Source organism: Dromiciops gliroides, chromosome 4, assembly GCF_019393635.1.
Source record: "Dromiciops gliroides isolate mDroGli1 chromosome 4, mDroGli1.pri, whole genome shotgun sequence".
In the NCBI taxonomy this organism is placed as follows: domain Eukaryota; kingdom Metazoa; phylum Chordata; class Mammalia; order Microbiotheria; family Microbiotheriidae; genus Dromiciops; species Dromiciops gliroides.
This window is the reverse complement of record NC_057864.1, coordinates 103,869,715-103,887,242: the sequence shown is the minus strand read 5'-3', so window position 1 is coordinate 103,887,242 and position 17,528 is coordinate 103,869,715. Positions and strand designations below refer to the sequence as shown.

General features: G+C 44.9%; 1 protein-coding gene across 3 annotated transcripts in view; it reads right to left on the bottom strand.

Annotated features, from left to right (window-relative positions):
• The window catches only part of CNTN2 (contactin 2), a 55,909-nt gene extending 41,014 nt beyond the window's left edge, over positions 1 to 14,895 (bottom strand). The window contains exon 1 of one of the 3 annotated variants that reach the window (XM_044002840.1): positions 14,702 to 14,895. In XM_044002840.1, coding sequence (XP_043858775.1) covers positions 14,702 to 14,706 — 5 coding nt within the window. In that variant the 5' untranslated portion in view covers positions 14,707 to 14,895. Of the gene's footprint in view, positions 1 to 14,274; positions 14,484 to 14,701 lie in introns of those variants that run through there. The other 2 variants (XM_044002839.1, XM_044002841.1) reach the window with 2 other exon arrangements.
• Between the last annotated feature and the right edge of the window lie 2,633 nt (positions 14,896 to 17,528).

Below are 17,528 nucleotides of genomic sequence, written 5' to 3'. Positions count from 1 at the left end.
ATCAACATTGTGTGTTGATCTACTGTGATGGACTATATTCTTCTCACCAATGCAGTGGTACAGAAGGGTTCCAGGGAACTCAAGATGGAAGAGGATCTCCAAATCCAGGGGAAAAAAAAGAACTGTGGAGTATAGATGCTGAATGAACCATATATGCTATTTCTTTTGTTTTTGGTGCTGTTGTTTTTCTATTTTGAGGTTTTTCGTCATTGCTCTGATTTTTCTCTTATAACATGACTAATGCAGAAATATGTTTAAGGTTATTATGTGTATATATGTGTATGTACATATATATATATATATATACATATATATATATATATATATATATAACCTATATCAGATTACCTGCTGTCTAGGAGAGGGGGGAAGGAGGGAGAAAAATCTGAAATTGGAAAGCTTATATAAACAAAAGTTGAGAACTATCTTTACATGTAACAGGAAAAAAATGTGGTACAGTGGATAAAGCACTGGCCCTGGATTCAGGAGGACCTGAGTTCAAATATGGCCTCAGACACTTGACACTAGCTATGTGACCATGGGCAAGTCACTTAACCCCTATCACCTCGAACAAAAAAAAAGAACCCTGGGATGTAGGTGCTATTCTTAACTCCATTTTACAGATTAGCAAACAGAGGCAAAGAGGTGAGGTGACTTGCCCAGGGTCACTAAGCCACCTAGCTGCTTTAGCTAAGTAAATGAAAAGGGTGCTGGACTTGGAGTCAGGATGAGACTTGACTTTGAATCCTATCCCAATTCTTCTTCTTCTTCTTCTTCTTCTTCTTCTTCTTCTTCTTCTTCTTCTTCTTCTTCTTCTTCTTCTTCTTCTTCTTCTCCTCCTCCTCCTCCTCCTCCTCCTCCTCCCCCTCCTTACAATCAGAGTTAAGTTACTTGCCCAGACTCACACAGCTAGTAAAGTATTTGAGGCCAAATTTGAACTCAGTTCCTTCTGATTCCAGGGCCAGTTCTTTGCCACTGCACCACCTAGGTTCCCCCATCCCAATTCTTATTAGCTCTGTGACCCTGGATGACTTATTGATCCTCTCTCAGCCTCAATTTCCTCATCTGCAAAGTGTGGATAAGAATGACAACTACCTTCTAGGGTTGTTTGTGAGGCTCAGATGAGATAACTTATGTGAAATAATTTGCAAATCTTAAACTGCCATATGAATGTTACCTATAATAATATTAATAACAAAATGTTACCTATAATAATATTAATAACAAAAACAACAATAAAGTATTATACTCTATTTCACAGAGGAAGTTCAGGCACATAGATGTTAGGGTACATAGACTACTATGATCTCAATACCAATGAGTGAAAAAAAAGATTCAAACAATCTTAGTTCTGACACCCCCGCCTCAACCCAGAGCAAATTGCCCCTTTCAGTATGTTACTTCCATCCCACTCTCTAAGTACCCCCTTGCTGTAGAACCCTCTGTAGCATTACTGGGGGCATGCAGAGGTAGGAGAGAACCCCAGGACTGCCCTGTAAGAACACAGAAGACAATAGGTATGAAATTGACCAGAGGATAGTTTCTATAAAATTGACCAGCATTCCATAGGGTTGTTCCCTGTGGCACAATGAGAATCTCCCAGAACACAGACCTAGGAAGGGTGTGCTAAGCATTGGGCAATGATGGAAAGGGATGGGGAAGGGGGTGTTTGGGCATGGAAAACAGGGAGGAGAAACTTGAAAACATCAATGCCCTACTTCACTGGGATAGTCAGAGCCTGAAATTTACCCAGCTGTATAAATCATCAATCTCCCAAGGTGCCACTCAGTCAATAAACATGTATTTTTGTTTATTTTACCCAGCATGCTTACTCCCTAATAGTGCCCCCAATACACACAGACATATACTCTCAGCTGAAGTCTGAGATTATTAATCACAACCTGCACTAGCTCTGCACTTTTTTTTAAAGGTTTCTTGATGACTTTTTTTTCTCTTGTATACATTTTTTCTGATAAAAGTATTTTATTTTTTCCAGTTACATGTAAAGATAGTTTTCAACATTTGTTTATATAAGATTTACAATTTCAAAATTTTCTCCCTCCCTCCCCCTCCCCCCCACAGCAGGTAATCTGATATATATATAATAACATTAAACATATTTCTGCACTAGTCATGTTATAAGAGAAGAATCAGAGCAATAAGGAAAAACCTCAAAATAGAAAAAAAAACAGCACCAAAAACAAAAGAAATAGTACTGTTCAATCAGCATCCATATTCCACAGGTTTTTTTCCCCTGGATTTGGAGATCCCCTTCCACCATGAGTCCCCTGGATCCCTCCTGTACCATTGCATTGGTGAGAAGAATCTAGTCCATCACAGTCGATCAGCACATAATGTTGATGATACCGTGTACAATGTCCTTCTGGTTCTGCTCATCTCACTCTCTTGATGACTTTTTAAAAAAACATCACACTTATTTTTAAGTCCCCCTTCCACGTTCCTCCATACATAATGCTTTCTTTCCCTTGTAACCATGAGTGTGATAGGTGGAACCAGTTGTGCTGGCACACTGGGGTCATGATCTATGCATGCCTATGCTTGTAAAAAAAAGATACGAAAAGAAAGAAAATTGTTCAGTAACATCGATCTGGCCACATCTGACAATATATGCAGCATTCCGTTCCCACAGTCCCCCTCTTGCTGACACTTGGAGACCCAAAGACTCCAGAATGGCCTACAGATGTGTGAAAGGTGTGCATGTACGCTTGTGGGAAAGTGGGGGAAGATCTTACCCCATGTGGCTGAGGGATTTGAGTCCTGAAGCCTTTAGGTACCCCTGCCCCATTTGTGCTTTTCCAGAGATGTTACAGAATGGCAGAGTTTTAGATTTGGAAGGGACCAAAGTGGCCATCTAGGCTCATAGGGGGTCATGTAACTGAATGTGGGGGTTGCAAAAAATTTGGCAACAGTATAAGGTTATGTATACCTATTTTATATACTTACATATCTGGGGTCATATATATATATATTTTTTTCTTTTTTTTTTCAGGGCAATGAGGGTTAAGTGACTTGACCAGGGTCATACAGCTAGTAAGTGTCAAGTGTCTGAGGCCAGATTTGAACTCAGGTCTTCCTGAATTCAAGGCTGGTGCTTTATCCACTGAGCTACCTAGCTGCGTCCCATGAAAAAATTTCTCTGGCAAAAAAGGGTCAGAGTGGAAAAAGTTTAAGAAACTCTGCTCTAGTCTAACACATACCCTAGAAGGAATTCCTATTACCTTAAGAAGCAGTCATCTAGGGGCAGCTAGGTGGCACAGTAGAGTACCGACCCTCAGGAGGACCCGAGTTCAAATTTTACCTCAGACACTTAACACTTACTAGCTGTGTGACCCTGGGCAAGTCACTTAACCCCAATTGCCCTGAAAAACAAAACAAAACAAAAAAAGAAGTGGTCATCTAGCCTTTGGGAACCTAGGTGGCATAATGGATAGAATCCTGGGCCTGGAATCTTCCTGACTTCATGGCTAGCACTCTATCCACTGTGCCACATAACTGCCTTACTAGAATTAACATTGGTTAGCAAAGGCTTCCTGTAGAAGATGGGGTCTTTTGGGGACTTGAAGGAAGCCAGTAGGTATGATGAGGAGAGATAGTTTCAGGCATGGGGGACAGGCAGAAAAAATGCCCAGAACAGAGAGATGGAGTGTCTTGTTCATAAAACAGCCAGGAGGCCAGTGTCACTGGATGGAAGAGTACATGTTTGGGAGGAAGGTGTAAAAGACTTAGCTAGGGTGTATGTGTGTGTGTGTGTGTGTGTGTGTGTGTGTGTGTGTTGGGAGGGAGGTGTGTGTGGTTTGAAGGGCTTTGAATGCCAAATAGAGCATTTTACATTTGATCCTAGAGGTGATAGGGAGCCACTGGAATTTATTGAGTGCAGGGGGGAGAGAGGGCAGTGAAGTCCCACATTTTTATGAAGCCTTCCCTGACCACATTGGGCCCTGCTCTGCTTCTTGTTTTATTATTGAATACCTATCATTTTACATTTGTCATTCACATATATATCATCTTTCCAGCTACAATGGGAGCTCCTTGGGGTCAGGAATTAGCTTTATACATCTTTGTATCCATCATGGTACCTTATACTGTGTGCTTAGTAGTAAGTACAATGAGCAGCTAGATGCAGTGGATAGAATGCTAGAGTCAGAAAGGCCTGAGTTCAAATCTAGTTCCAGATACTTAACTAGCTATGTGATCTTGGGAAAGTCACAACATCTGTCTGCCTCAGTTTCCTCATCTGTAAAATTTGGATACCGATAGCATCTACCTCCTAGAGTCTAGAGAATAAAATGAGATTAATATTTGTAAAGCACTTTGTGAATCTTGAAAGGCTAGTTATACTATTAAATAGTTAACAACTGATTGGCTGATCCCAGCTAGAAAGTAGGCAGGCAGTGTGTTATAGTAGAATGATTACTGGAAGGGAAGCTAGGAAACCACAGAAAAGACCCGGTCTAGTTGGATACATACCCATTCAGGAATCCTCCCTTCCAGTCATTCAGCCTCCACTTAAATAAAGACCTCCAGTGATGGAGAAGCTGCCACCTTGGGGAGTAGCGATCCACTTTGGAACAGCTTTAAACACCAGGAGGCTTGAATTAAAATTCTGGCTCTGACACTTATTTAACCTTGGGTGGGCCACCTTATCTCAGTTTCTTCATCTGTAAAATGAATACTAGCTGGTCCTCAGGGGTTTGGGGAGTAAAGCAGCCTTCAAACTCTGAGTACTATGTAAACATAACTTATTATCATCCTCATCTTTGGAACAGGAATCTGGAGTCTTAATTCTCCCAGATGTATGGAGTCGTTTCTGCAGGGAAGTACTCTGACAGGTCCAAATTCTTGTCCCTCACATCTGATCATCAGAAAGCTCTGCCTCTGAGGCCAGATTGGGTTCTGCCTCCTATTGCTTCTGAACAAGCTGCAGGGCCAGTCCATAGACTCAGAACCATGTTCTGGAAAGGGCCTGGGGTGCTAGCAGCTGGCCTAGAGACTGGGCTGGCACAGCTGACCTGAAGCAAGGCAGGGTTTGGGCACAGGCTGGCACAGACGGGCACGAGCCAGCCTTGTCAGGAGCCAGGCCTGCTGAGGCAGAGCAGCACATGGGGGGAATCTGGTTGAGGGAGCTGTTACAATTCTTCCTGATCTGAGGATACAACAGAGCTTTGGAAGCCAGCTATAGATAAGAGGCAGACAGGCTGTGCCCACAAAAAGAGCTTGGGGGGAGCAAGTATCCAGCCTGCTCTGGCTTCTTTCATAACCAGATTTCAAGGAAAGCTGAACCCCAAAGGCATCCCCTTAGGCCACCCAGCTCTTGAGCCTGTCAGCATGCTGGGGGAAGGGGGCAGTGTCTTGGGCCTATAAAGAGGCCTTGGGGGAGACTGTGGGCAGGGGCTTCCAAAAACCATCTAGTAGCAACCCCGGCAACAAACCAGAATAACAGCCCGTATTTACCCAGGTTTAGAAAGCTCCTTCCTTTCATGGGCAATATGTTCATGACCAGCTCTAGGGAAAGATGCTCACTGGAGCCCTTTGGGATCCCATAATTTTGTGAAGATGGGTCAGAGGAGGGAAGAGCTTGGAGGTATCCAGGAGACAGGACCAGCTGTTATTTTTGAGTGTCATCGTCTTTCTTTTTACCGAGAGAAAAGAAGGCTTAGTATAGTAGAAAGAACATTGAATGGATAGTCAAGAGAACTACTATTCCTATCACTGCCCCAAATTACTAATTTTAATTTGAGCAAGTCACTTACCCTCTCTTAGCCTCAGTTTCCCTATTTATTAAATGTGGTGGAAAGAATGTTGGATTTAGAGCCAAAAGACCCAGGTTCAAATCCCAACTTTGCTGCTTAGTACCTGTGTGACCTTGGACAAGTCATTGACATCTCTGATTGTTTCCTCATCTGTCAAAATGAGGTGGTTGGATTGGATATGACCTAAAAGATCTCTCCCAACTCTAAATCTACAATCCCTGAGACTAGATAACCTCTAAGGTCACTTCTCGCTCCACAACCTCTGTGGCCTCTTGATTGTGGGCCCCTTGACCCAGACACGTACTTCCTGAGCTCATTGTTCCTTCCACCTGTCTCTTGTGGATTGACTCCAAGATTTCTTTTTCTTTTTCTTTTTTTTTAGTGAGGCAGTTGGGGTTAAGTGACTTGCCCAGGGTCACACAGCTAGTAAGTGTCAAGTGTCTGAGGCCGGATTTGAACTCAGGTCCTCCTGACTCCAAGGCCAGTGCTCTATCCACTGCGCCATCTAGCTGCCCCCAAGATTTCTAACATACATGCAAGGCCAGGCCTGCCCTTCATTAAGCAAATGCGTACTCCCGTGCATCCAGCAACAAGCGTTCAAATAAATATTACTGAACACGGTTATATGCTTGGTACAGAGGAAAAGTGCCCTGAATTCGGAGTCAAAGTCTGGTTTTGCTGCTTATTATGTGACCCAAGGCAAGCTCCTCAACCTTACTGTGCCTCAGTTTCCTCATCTGGGACAATGAAGGATCTGAATTAGATGATCCTTTTTAAGTCTATGATCCTATCAGGGCACATGTCGACTTCCACAAACTCCTGAGAAAGGGGCCTCCTCACTCTCAAACAAAGGGACAGGCATCCATCCATGCCTGGGCACACATGGAGATAGAGATGCATGTGCAAGCACCTGAGCGCACATAGCGGGGTGGATGCAGATGATAAGGGCATGTATACCCACACTGATCATGTGTACACATGAATCCACACAGACACAAAAAGACATGTGAATAATGCGCATGGACTCTCATGAAAACTAATGGGGATATAGACACCAACCAGGGCATCCCCCACCCAAAAACCACTTATTCGCGCGCGCACACACACGGATCTCTCCTGTGCTCTTTGCCTCCTGGTGATGGTACAAGAAGAAATGCTAATCTGTCACATTTTTAGAGTACTTTGCAGTTTATAAGGCAAACTTCCTTACAACAGGCTCATCCTGAGAAGAGGCAGTGAGGTGTCATAGAGAGGGCACTGGCTTTAGAGTCGGAATGCCTGCTCAGCCCATGTGACTCTGGAAGGCGGGGGGGGGGGGGGGGGGGGGGGGGGGGGGGGGGGGGGGGAGTTCCTTCATCTGCAAATTTTTTAAATTAATTTTTTTCAACAGACAAAAATTAATTTTCTCTCCCTCTTACCTCCACCCTACTGAAAAGAAAAAGAAAGAAAAACCCTGTTAAATATGTATAGTAAAGCAAAATTAATTCTTCCCATAAGCCACGTCCAAAACTATGTCTCAATCTAGACCCTTGAGTCTTCCATCTCTCTCTCATAGGGTGGGTCATCAAGTCACCATGCATTTATTAAGAACCTGCTACCTGCCAGGCACTATGCTAAATTCTGGGATACAAAGAAAGTCAAAATACAATCCCTGCTCTCAAGGAGCTAATGAGGGAGACAACAGGCAAACAACTATGTACAAACAAGATTTGGAGAGGATACATTGGAGATTATCTCAGAGGGAAGGAACTATAAGTAGGGAGGACCAGGGAAGGTTTCATGAAGAAGGTAGGACTTTAGCTGAGACTTGAAGGAGGCCAAGGGACCCCTGACATATTTCTGGAAAAGCATTCCAGGCATAAGGGACAACTGGTGAAAATGAACAGAGACGGACTGTTTTGTTTGAGGAACAGCAGGAAGGCTAGTGTTACTGGATCAGAGTATGTACAGGGGCATAAAGTGTAAGAAAACTAGAAAAGTAGGAAGGGGCCAGATTATGAAAAATTTTTAAAGGCATGGACAGCTAAAAGGTGGTTCGAAGGATATAGCACCAGGCTCGGAGTCAGGAAGGTTGATCTTCCCGAGTTCAAATCTAGCCTCAGATATTTACTAGCTATGAGACCCTGGGCAAGTCACTTAAGCCTATTTGACTCAGTTTCCTCATCTGTAAAATGAGCTGGAAGAGAAAATGGCAAACCCCTCCAGTATCTCTGCCAAGAAAATCCCAATGGGGTCATGAAGAGTCAGACATGACCAAAAAATGATTCAACTTTAAAAGCCAAAAGATTTTATATCTGATCCTGGAGATGATAGGGAGCCACTAGAGTTTATTGAGCAGAGGGGAGACATGGTTGCATACGTACTTTATGAAGATCACTTGGGCAGAGTAATGGAGGATGGATTGAAGTGGAAAGAGATTCAAAACCAACCAACAGGCTATTGGAATAATCCAGGCATGAGGTGATATGGGCCTGTACTGGAGTGGTGGCAGTGTGATAAGAGAGATTTTATGAAGAAAGAATTGACAAGACTTGACAACTGGACAGAGGTGGTGGGGGAAGAGTGAAATTTTGAGGATTACACCTAAATTGTGAGGCTGTATGACTATAAATATGGTCATGCCCTTGACAGTAATAGGGAAGTTAGGAAGAGGGGAGAGTTTTTTGGGGGAAAGATAATGAGATCAGTTTTGCATATTGGTGAGTTCAAGAAGTCTTCAGGGCATCCAGTTTGAGACATACAATAGGTAGTTGGAGATTCAAGACTAAAGGGAAGAAGAGAAGTTGGACCAGATAAGTAGATTGTAGAATCATCATCACAGGTGATGAAGTATCACTGATAATTAAATCCTTGGGAGCTGATAATATCACTAAGCAAAATAGTAGAGAGGGAGAAGAAAGAGCCTTGGGGAATACCATTGGTTAGCCTTTGAGACTTGGAGGAAGATCCAACAAAGGGTACTGAGAAAAAATGGTGGGATAGGGAGGAGAAAAGCTAGGAGAGCAGTGTCAGGAAAACCTAGAAAAAAAGAGGGTAACAAGAAGAGGAATGTGATCACAATTGTCAAAGTCTGCAGAGAGATCAAGAAGCATGTTTCATTTTGGGTGCCTTGGTATTGTGGTTGGTCATCATGGGATAGAGTTCTTAAGTTTTTCAGAGTTGCTTCCTTCACCCATAAATTAAAGGTGTTGGACTAGGTAGACTACAATGTCTTTTAGCCTAAAATAGTATGATTCTAAGTCGATTGGACAGGATTGTTAGCCCCATTGAATGATGAACAAAAAGAGTTACAGAGATGCTTGGCAGCGCTGGGCTTTGAACCTAGGTCTTCTCCAATGCTGCCTATTAGAAAGTTTTTTACAAAATATATTTTATTTTTTCCCAATTACATGTAAAAACAATTTTTAACCTTCAAGGCTAGCAATTTGATAAAGGTTATACATGTTTAGAAAGTATTTTGAATGGAATTCTATTATCTGAACTGCCCCAAAAGGTCAGGTAATGGAGTTCAGCAGCCTACACAGCATCTTCTTGCCTTCCCAGGAAGCCTTTCCCAATCTCTCTTAATTTTAGTATCTTTCCTTTGTTGTTTATTTAATATTTATCTGGTATATAGCCTGTTGTCTTAGCTGTTTGCGAATAGTCTCCTCCATCAAATTGTGAACTCCTTCGGAGGAGAGACTGCCTTTCACCTTTCTTCAAATCCCTGGTGCTTAGCATAGTGTTTGGCACATAGTAGCCACTTAATAAGTGTTTATTGACTGGCTGATGTGGTCATGGCAATGTCTGAGGAGAGAAGGGGTAGTTTACAGGCAATATTATGAAGGCAGAATTGACAGGGCTTGACAGCTAGACACTGGTAGTGAGAAGGAGAGGGCTTCCACAGGCAGGGGGCCAAAACAGGCATCTTGAGCTGGGACAGAACCTTCCTGGTTAAGTGACAAGGTCTTCCAAAGAAGAGAATGATAGAATCTCAGAGCCAGAATGGACCTCAGAGGCCGTGTGATCCAACCTGTGCCAAAAACATGCCCATTTGCTTGCACAGCAAGTACCAAGTGTTGTCTTTTAAGATGAACCGAGGGCATAACTTGTTCCTGAGTCAAGGTCTCCATTGGACTTGCAGAGCCCACCCTTAGTCACTGAGCTAACTGACTCCCAAGGTTCCTGAATGTGTTTGCTGAGTAGAGTGCCTTCCTTGGAGCTACAGGCTGGCTTCTCAGTAAGAGCTCATATTTCTAGAGTGCATTAAGAATTACAAAGTACGGAGATTGCAACAGGCCTGTAAAGTAGGTGATGACAGTGATGTTGGTAAACATCCAGAGGAGGGAGGGCAGTCAGGCTGCTGGAGGACCTTGGGTTTAGGACATATGAGGATCAGTAAAAAGAATCGGGGACATTGAGCCTAGAAAAGAGGAGACTCAAGGGGACATGGTAGCCATCTTCAAGTATTTGAAGGACTTTCATGTGAAGGAAGGACCAGGTGTATTCTTTTTGGTTTCAGAGGGCAGAAGCATGGGCAGTGAAGTTGTAAAGAGGTGAATTGGGGATTTAGGGAAAACTTCCTAATTATCAAAGCTAACCTAAAGTAGAATAAATTGCCTCCAGAAATGACAGGTTCTTCATTGTTAGTGATATTCAAGCCTGGACTACAAAACCTCTTGTCAGGCAGATTGTAGAAGGTTGTTCAGATTACCTCCCTGGAATATACTAGGTGCTTAATGCTCTTTGACCACTTTTATTGGGAGAGTTTCCTCATCTGGGGATTCTGTGTATCAATGACACCATAACCCTAACCCTATTCCCTATATAGAAGATCCTGTCTCATTCTCTATTCCTGCCCCTAGGTTCTCAGTACTTTATTGTGCTGGCTGAGGTGGGGCAGCTTTTTCTTTTGGGATTGGGGGTAGGTGAGAAAGATAGGCAGAGCCAGAGAGAATGAGATCAATCAGAAGTGGGTGGGCCTTTCACTGAAACAGAGTTAGGAAAAGAGATAAGGGGCAATTGGGTATCAGACACAAATGTGACTGCCCACCAATTCACCCCCCCCACACACACACATGGCAATAATACATCTATTTCTGCAAGTGGTGGGTAGTATTTTGGTGCTGTGTCAAAGAAACACTTCAGATACCCTTCTGCCTCTTTCCTTGTCTGCTTTTGTCTTCTGCCTTCCTCCTTCTCTAGCTAAGTATGCCCAGGGAGTGCCAAGGGGAAGATGGGATGGAAGGGGGCTGGCATTACTGGGACTCTACCCTAAGGATGTTACCACAATACAAAAACAATGCTACCTGTATAAAACTACCTGTACTAACTGGTGTAATCAGTAAAAACCTAATATGGATCATTGTTGTTGTTGTTGTTGTCTGAAGAGGACTTTAACATCAGGGTGATTCACTTGCAGTGAATTGGATCTAAGTAAGGGAGGACTGTGTAAAGTCAACAACCTTACTCTCTCCTCCAGAGCCATCTGGGTCCAGTGGCAAGATATACATCAGGATGACTGGATATGGCCCTGAATATTTAAGGCAATTGGGGTTAAGTGACTTGCCGAGGGTCACACAACTAGTAAGAGTCTGAGGTGATATTTGAACTCAAGACTTCCCAACTTCAGGGCCAGTGCTCTATCCACTGCATCACCTAGTTACCCCATGGAGCATTGTAGAATTAGAAAAAAATAGCTAATGATGATAGTAAGCCACATGTACTTAGCACTCTTCATTAGATTTTCACAACAATCCTGAGAAACAAGTAGGGCAAATGTTATTCTTCCCTATGACAGAAGAGGAATAATCTCAGTCATAAAGAAACTTGACTTTAGGTCAAGCCACTAATAAATAACAGAACTAAGATCCAGAACCCTTGATTCCACATCCATTGGTCTCTTTATGCCTACTGTGGCAAGTACAAATGTAACTATGTGGAATAAAGCAAAGTGAAGAAAGCAGAACCAATCGAATTGTACGAGAAGCAGTGTAGTCCCCTGGCAAGTGCAGTGGATTGAGAGCTGGAAGACTTGGGTTTGAATCTCACCTTAACCCTAATCTGGGTGACCTGTGGCAAATCTCTTCATTTCTCTGGGCCTCAGTTAGGTCTGATGGCCCGGAAATTCCCTTCCAACTTTAAATCCATGACACCTATACACTAACTATAACTGCCTATTGGCATTTACAAATCTATATAAAAACATTTTGAAAAGTATTTGGAAGAATTATAGACAGAACTGGAAGGGACCCCGAGGAAATAATGGAAAATGTAATTATTGCCAAAAACCAACAATAGTTTTAAAGTTTTTCAAAATATTGATTTGTCGGTTAGGCTATGCTAGAAAAACAAGAAAAGAGAGAGCCTGGCAGGTGGCGGGTGGCTATGTTGCCTCATTGCTGCAGCCGGGCTGGGAAGGGATAACAGGCTGGGGAATTGTAGGGAGAGTCTGGATAGGGAATAGCTAGTTGCTTCTTAGAACTGGCTTAGCAGGCCAGAACTCCCTTCCCCACAGGTCCTAAGAATAGAGAGAGGTACAGGGTTCTCTGAGCCAACTTTTTATTATTCAGAAGAAGATTTTCTCTCATGGGTTACCCAGAACCTTTGTTCTCCTATTCTTAGTTCGCCTATTCTCAGAATGGAGTTGTGGGATTCAGACCTTGACAGCAGCTCTGGCTAGAGATTAGGAAGAAGAGGCTGAAACCCATGACAAGAATAGGGTTTGGGATCATTAGTGGATCCCTCTCCTCCCAAAAGATCATGGGCTTTATATATGGAAGGAGACCTTGATCCCAAACTCTCATTTTACAGATCAGGAAACTGAGGCTCAGCTGACTTGCTGAGGCTGGTGAAGATGGTAAGTGGCCAAGGCCAGATCAGAACCTTCTAGTCCAAAGTCAGAGCTTTTCACAGTACACCTTGGTGATCTGCTTCCTTGAGTGTTGAGTAGGTAGGACATGTGTTTGAGGCCTTGGGGAAACAGGGGAACAGAAATGAAGCAGAGGGGGGGGGCAGAACATAAGAACAAAGAGAGAGTCCTGCCTAGGGGAGCAAGCCCGGCTCTGAGCACATCCTCTCTGTCCTCCCTTTCACACAAATGTTCACACAATCCGGTCCCTATCACCCCTCCCCCTTCTTCGGGATTCTCAAACCTCCAAACAACCTTGAATGACATCTCTGGCTGGCAGACCTCAGGCTCACCCCTCCAGTAGCCTGGGATGGAGGGTTTCCCTGGTTCTCTCTCCTATTCAGCACTAGTCTCCCGTTCTTCTAGCACTTCCCCTCCTTGCCACCCCACAATTGGAGGACCCCTTATTGTCAAGCCTATAGTCCCCACAGCAAGGTTTCTCCAGGTGGGCTATAGGCATTAGCTTCAGAGGCTGGTACTCATCGCTGGCTTTTTAAATGTATAATAATAGCTACTTGCGTTTATATAACATTTTAAAGTTTGTAAAGTGTTATCTCATTTGATCCTTACAATAATACAGTGAGGCAAATTTTATTATTATCTCTACTTAACAGATGATGAAACTGAGGTAGACAGAGGTTAGGTGACTTGCCCAGCGACAAACAGCTAGCGAGAGGGAGGATTTGATTCTGGGTGTGCTCACTTTTTTTTTTTTTTCTGATTCCCCTCCCTGCCTTCTTCCTATCGCTAGCCCCTTCTCTTATTAGGAAGCTAACCCTTCCTGCAAATCTTTTCCCTCCCACTAGCCCCAGGAGGAGAAGAAGAGAGAGGGAGGAAAGTAGGGATCCAAGACCCCACAGTTCCTGTTATCTACCATGTGTGATGTAGCTTGGGTCCACTTCTCTTCCCTGGGTCGCTTTCTTTAAACATTTCCTTCCTAAAACTTGAACTCCACTCTCTGGTGGACACCACTCCCCACTCCTCCCTACTCCAATCACGAACCTTTTCCCCATTCTACAAAACAAAATTAACCCTCGGCCCCCAAAGAAAACAAAGCAAAAACCCACAAAACAAAACAAAACCAAAAAACCTTAAACCACCACAAAACTAAAAAAAAAAAAGACTTTGGAAAGGAAGTGCTTAAGTGACCGGCCTCAGACCCTTAGAGAAGGCTCCTACTCTTCCCAGAACGTTCTTGGCCAGTCTGGGGTCCCGGGATCCTGGAGTTGCTGTTTGCTGGGACACCTGGAACCTTGGGGGATGGGGTGGACCCCGGGGTTCCCCGAGGATAGCCGCCCCTTTCCTGGTGGGCCTCCCCTATCCCTGGCTGCTACATTCCGAGACACGCTGCTGGGAGCCGGTCCCCAGCCTCCCTCAACCAGTTCAGGTTACAGGGATGCAGATAGAGAGGTGCCGGGGACCTTAGTGGGCTGCCACCCCCTCGGGGGGATGCCGGGATGCCAAAGGAAGTCAGCCAGGTGCCGGCCAACCCCTTCTGTGCCCACGCCCCCTCCCCGGCCCCAAGTTTAGCCGAGGTTTTTCCGAGTCTGGAGACCCTGGAAGGAGCACCTCTAGAAGCCCGGGGTGGGGGGGAGCCAAGGGCCTGGGACGTACCTGGGACGCAGGGTGTGGATCAGAGGCGAGCAGACGCAGCAGCCCGAGTCCTTGAGCCCGGAACCACCTTCTCTCCCCCGCCCTCCTCGCTCAGCCTCTGGCAGTCCTCCTGCCGCCGCCGCCGCCGCCGCCGCGGCTTGTGAGTGTGTGTGTGCGCGCCCCTAGCCACTGCAGCATCTCTGCATCACGATGTGCTCCTCCCTCTCCCTCTCCGGCTCCCTCTCCTTCTCCCTCTCCCCTCCTCCTCCTCCTCCTCCTCCTCCTCCTCCTCCTCCTCTCTCCTCTGTCTCCTTCTCCCTCTCTCACACGCTCCGCTCGCCGGCTCACTCAATTTCTCAGCCAACGCTCCCCTGTCCCCTGAGAGGGCTTTCTCCCCCCCTCCCCCCCGCTTGTCCCCCTCCCTGGTCCCACATCCTCTTATCTGTACCTCATTTGCTGTCGTCTAAGGACCAGTCAGCGAGCCAGAGACTCCCCGCATCCTCCATAATTCATGGGCAGCGCCAGCCCCGGCTGCGCTGCTCTTGTCTGGTCCTCACTCCGTCCCCGCCCCAAGCCTCGCTCATCCCCAAACCGAGTCTCCCTCCGATGAAGCACTCGAGACTTCTTACATTTTGTTCTCTGAGTGGCTCAGGGTTGGCTGCTGGGTGCTGGGTGGTGACGGGGGAGGCAGAGGGGAAAGCCCTCCCCACCAGAGTCCTGGAGATCTGCAGAGGCAAAGCCCCTAGTCTTGTCTTAAAAATATACCCTGTGAGGGCTGAGTCCAGCAAGAAATCACTCAGTGGAGAAGCTTCGGGGGTGGGGTGGGGTGGGGGGACCTGATAGCAGGGTCTTCCAGCATCTGAAGGGCTCTTAGGTGGGAAAGAAAGGATTAGCCCCATTCTACTTGGCCCCAGAGGGTAGAATCTGGAACAATGGGTACAAGATCAAGAAAGAACAATTGGGGTTTGATGTCAAGAAAAACTTCTCAACAATTAGATCTGTCCAGAAATGGAATGGGATGCTTGCTGTTTTCTTCCCCACTGGAGGCCTGCAGAGGCTGGACCAGCACTTGTCAGAGGGCAGATTACTTTGAGATATGGACCATAGATTTTAGATCTGGAAGGGCCTTTGAGTCCAACCCTTCCATTTTACAGATGAGGAAACTGAGGCACAGAAAGGGTAAATTACTTTCTCAGGGTCACACACTTAAAACGCATTAGAGGTAGGATTTAAACCCAGGTTTTTCTGACTCCAACTCCAGTTACCTATCCATTACACCTTGCTGCCAACATGGCTTTTGAGATCTCTTTCAATTCTTGAATTCTTTGAAGGCTCTTTTGTACTGGGAAGGCTTGGGGCAGGCATGGAGGTGGGGGTGAGTTGGTTAACCAAAACAAACTCTGTATTTAGGAAGGCCAATTCTGCCTAGATCAGTTAGTCAATGAGTATATATGGTGATTTCATTATGCACTAACACCTCCTTCCCCCATCTGGGAAATTAATGCGCAGAGTCTCGGAGAGAAAGAAGGAAGGGAATCTTCCACCCATGTCTGGACTCTCTTAGCTGGACTATGAAAGTGTCACCATTACCTAAGCCTTCCCTGGTGGCTTTTGTACTATACCCTGAGCCAAGAAAAGATCAATGATTTGTCTAGGTTTTTGAAACATCCAGCAATGCTCAGCCAGCCCCGGTATGTTTTATGCTACCCCAGTGTGTTGAGACTTGAGCAGGAGTCTTGCTTCCCTCTTCAGAAGGAGTCAAATCTTGAAGACTTGGATTATTCATCTTAGTTGTAGTCAAAAGGACTAGGAATTGTCCAGAATCCATTGTGTACAGAGGTGGAAGGAGTGAATTTGGCAATTTCTAATTTTTGCCCCCATGAAACAAAGGAAGTCTGTTCCCCAGATCTGTTTCCCATCTCTGCCCTAGTTTCTGAAGATAACATCATACTAGTATTGTCTCATTTCTCCCTCTCACTAAGAGACCAAGACTTCTGATTTTGCTAACAACTTTTTTGCTGAATAATTCTGAAATGCCACACCATTAAGACAGGCACCAAAGAGCTCCTTTTCTTATAGAGTCTATCCTTCTCCACTTCTCAGCTATGCATCAGTCTTTTCTGTCTCTTCCAGGGAGTAGACATTTTGGCTCCCAGCTGGCATGGCCTTCTCCCTCTGATGCCATCCATGCCAACCCAGCCTCTTAGCCCAGAGAGAATCTGGTGATGCCATGGAGCAGGGCCATGCCAGGAGTGTGGGTAGTGGTCACTGAAGAAAAGTGACAAAGAGGGTAATTGGCCCCAGGGCTCATGACTCTCAATATGTTTTTATGGATTTTTTTTTCACCTGAGTCCTCAGAATTTAAAAGCTAACTTCTTCCCTTGGGCAGGCTTCTTAGGTCCTATAGGGGAAGGGGATTAAGGATGGACCCTGTGGAACAAAGCTGAGAAGGAAGAAATATGGTTATTGAAACAAAGAGAATTTGAGCTCTCTGGACTCCCTTGGGAGGCAGATCACTGGCAGAAGAGACTGTGGTTTTTGACTTGTGCCAGATGACCACATATGGTTATTTTTTAAACTACCTTGCCCTTTCTCTGGTGATCTGGATGAGGAAAGGGAGCATAATGAGTTAAACCAAAGTTTTGTTGTTTTGTTTTGTTTTCTCAAACTGAATCTGGCCTTAGCTGGCTGGGTAGATGGGGGATGCTTCTCCAAAGTCTATCCTCTGAACTGTTTCCCCAGTTCTCTGAATGCTTAGAAAGGGGTGAGAGGATTTGCTGGGAATACTAAAAGTCCAAAAGACAAGCCTTATAGGATGTCAATTCCCAGGGAGGTAGTCAGGAGAGAGCAGCTTTTCTGATTTACTGCTGAGGAATTGGTTTGTGGTATCATAAAGAAGTTAGTGCAGCAGCTACATAGTCATGGGATTTCATCCTGGAAAAGAGATATTTGTGGTCATCTAAACCAAACATCTCACTCTGAAGCCCAGAGACAGGAAGTGATATATCCACATTAATATTACCTAGTAAACAGTAACATTGTAATTCCAACCATGGTCCTCTGACGTCCAGGCCAGCCCACTAATGCATTGTTGGTGGAGCTGTGAATTGGTCCAGACTTTCTGGAAGGCAATTTGGAACTCTTCCCCCAAAGTCACTAAATTTTGACCTAGCCTATACCCCAAAGAGATCAAAGGGAAAAAGGTCCTGCATGTACATAAATATTTATAGCAGCTGTGTGTGTGAGTATGTGTGTGTGTGTGTGTGTGTGTGTGT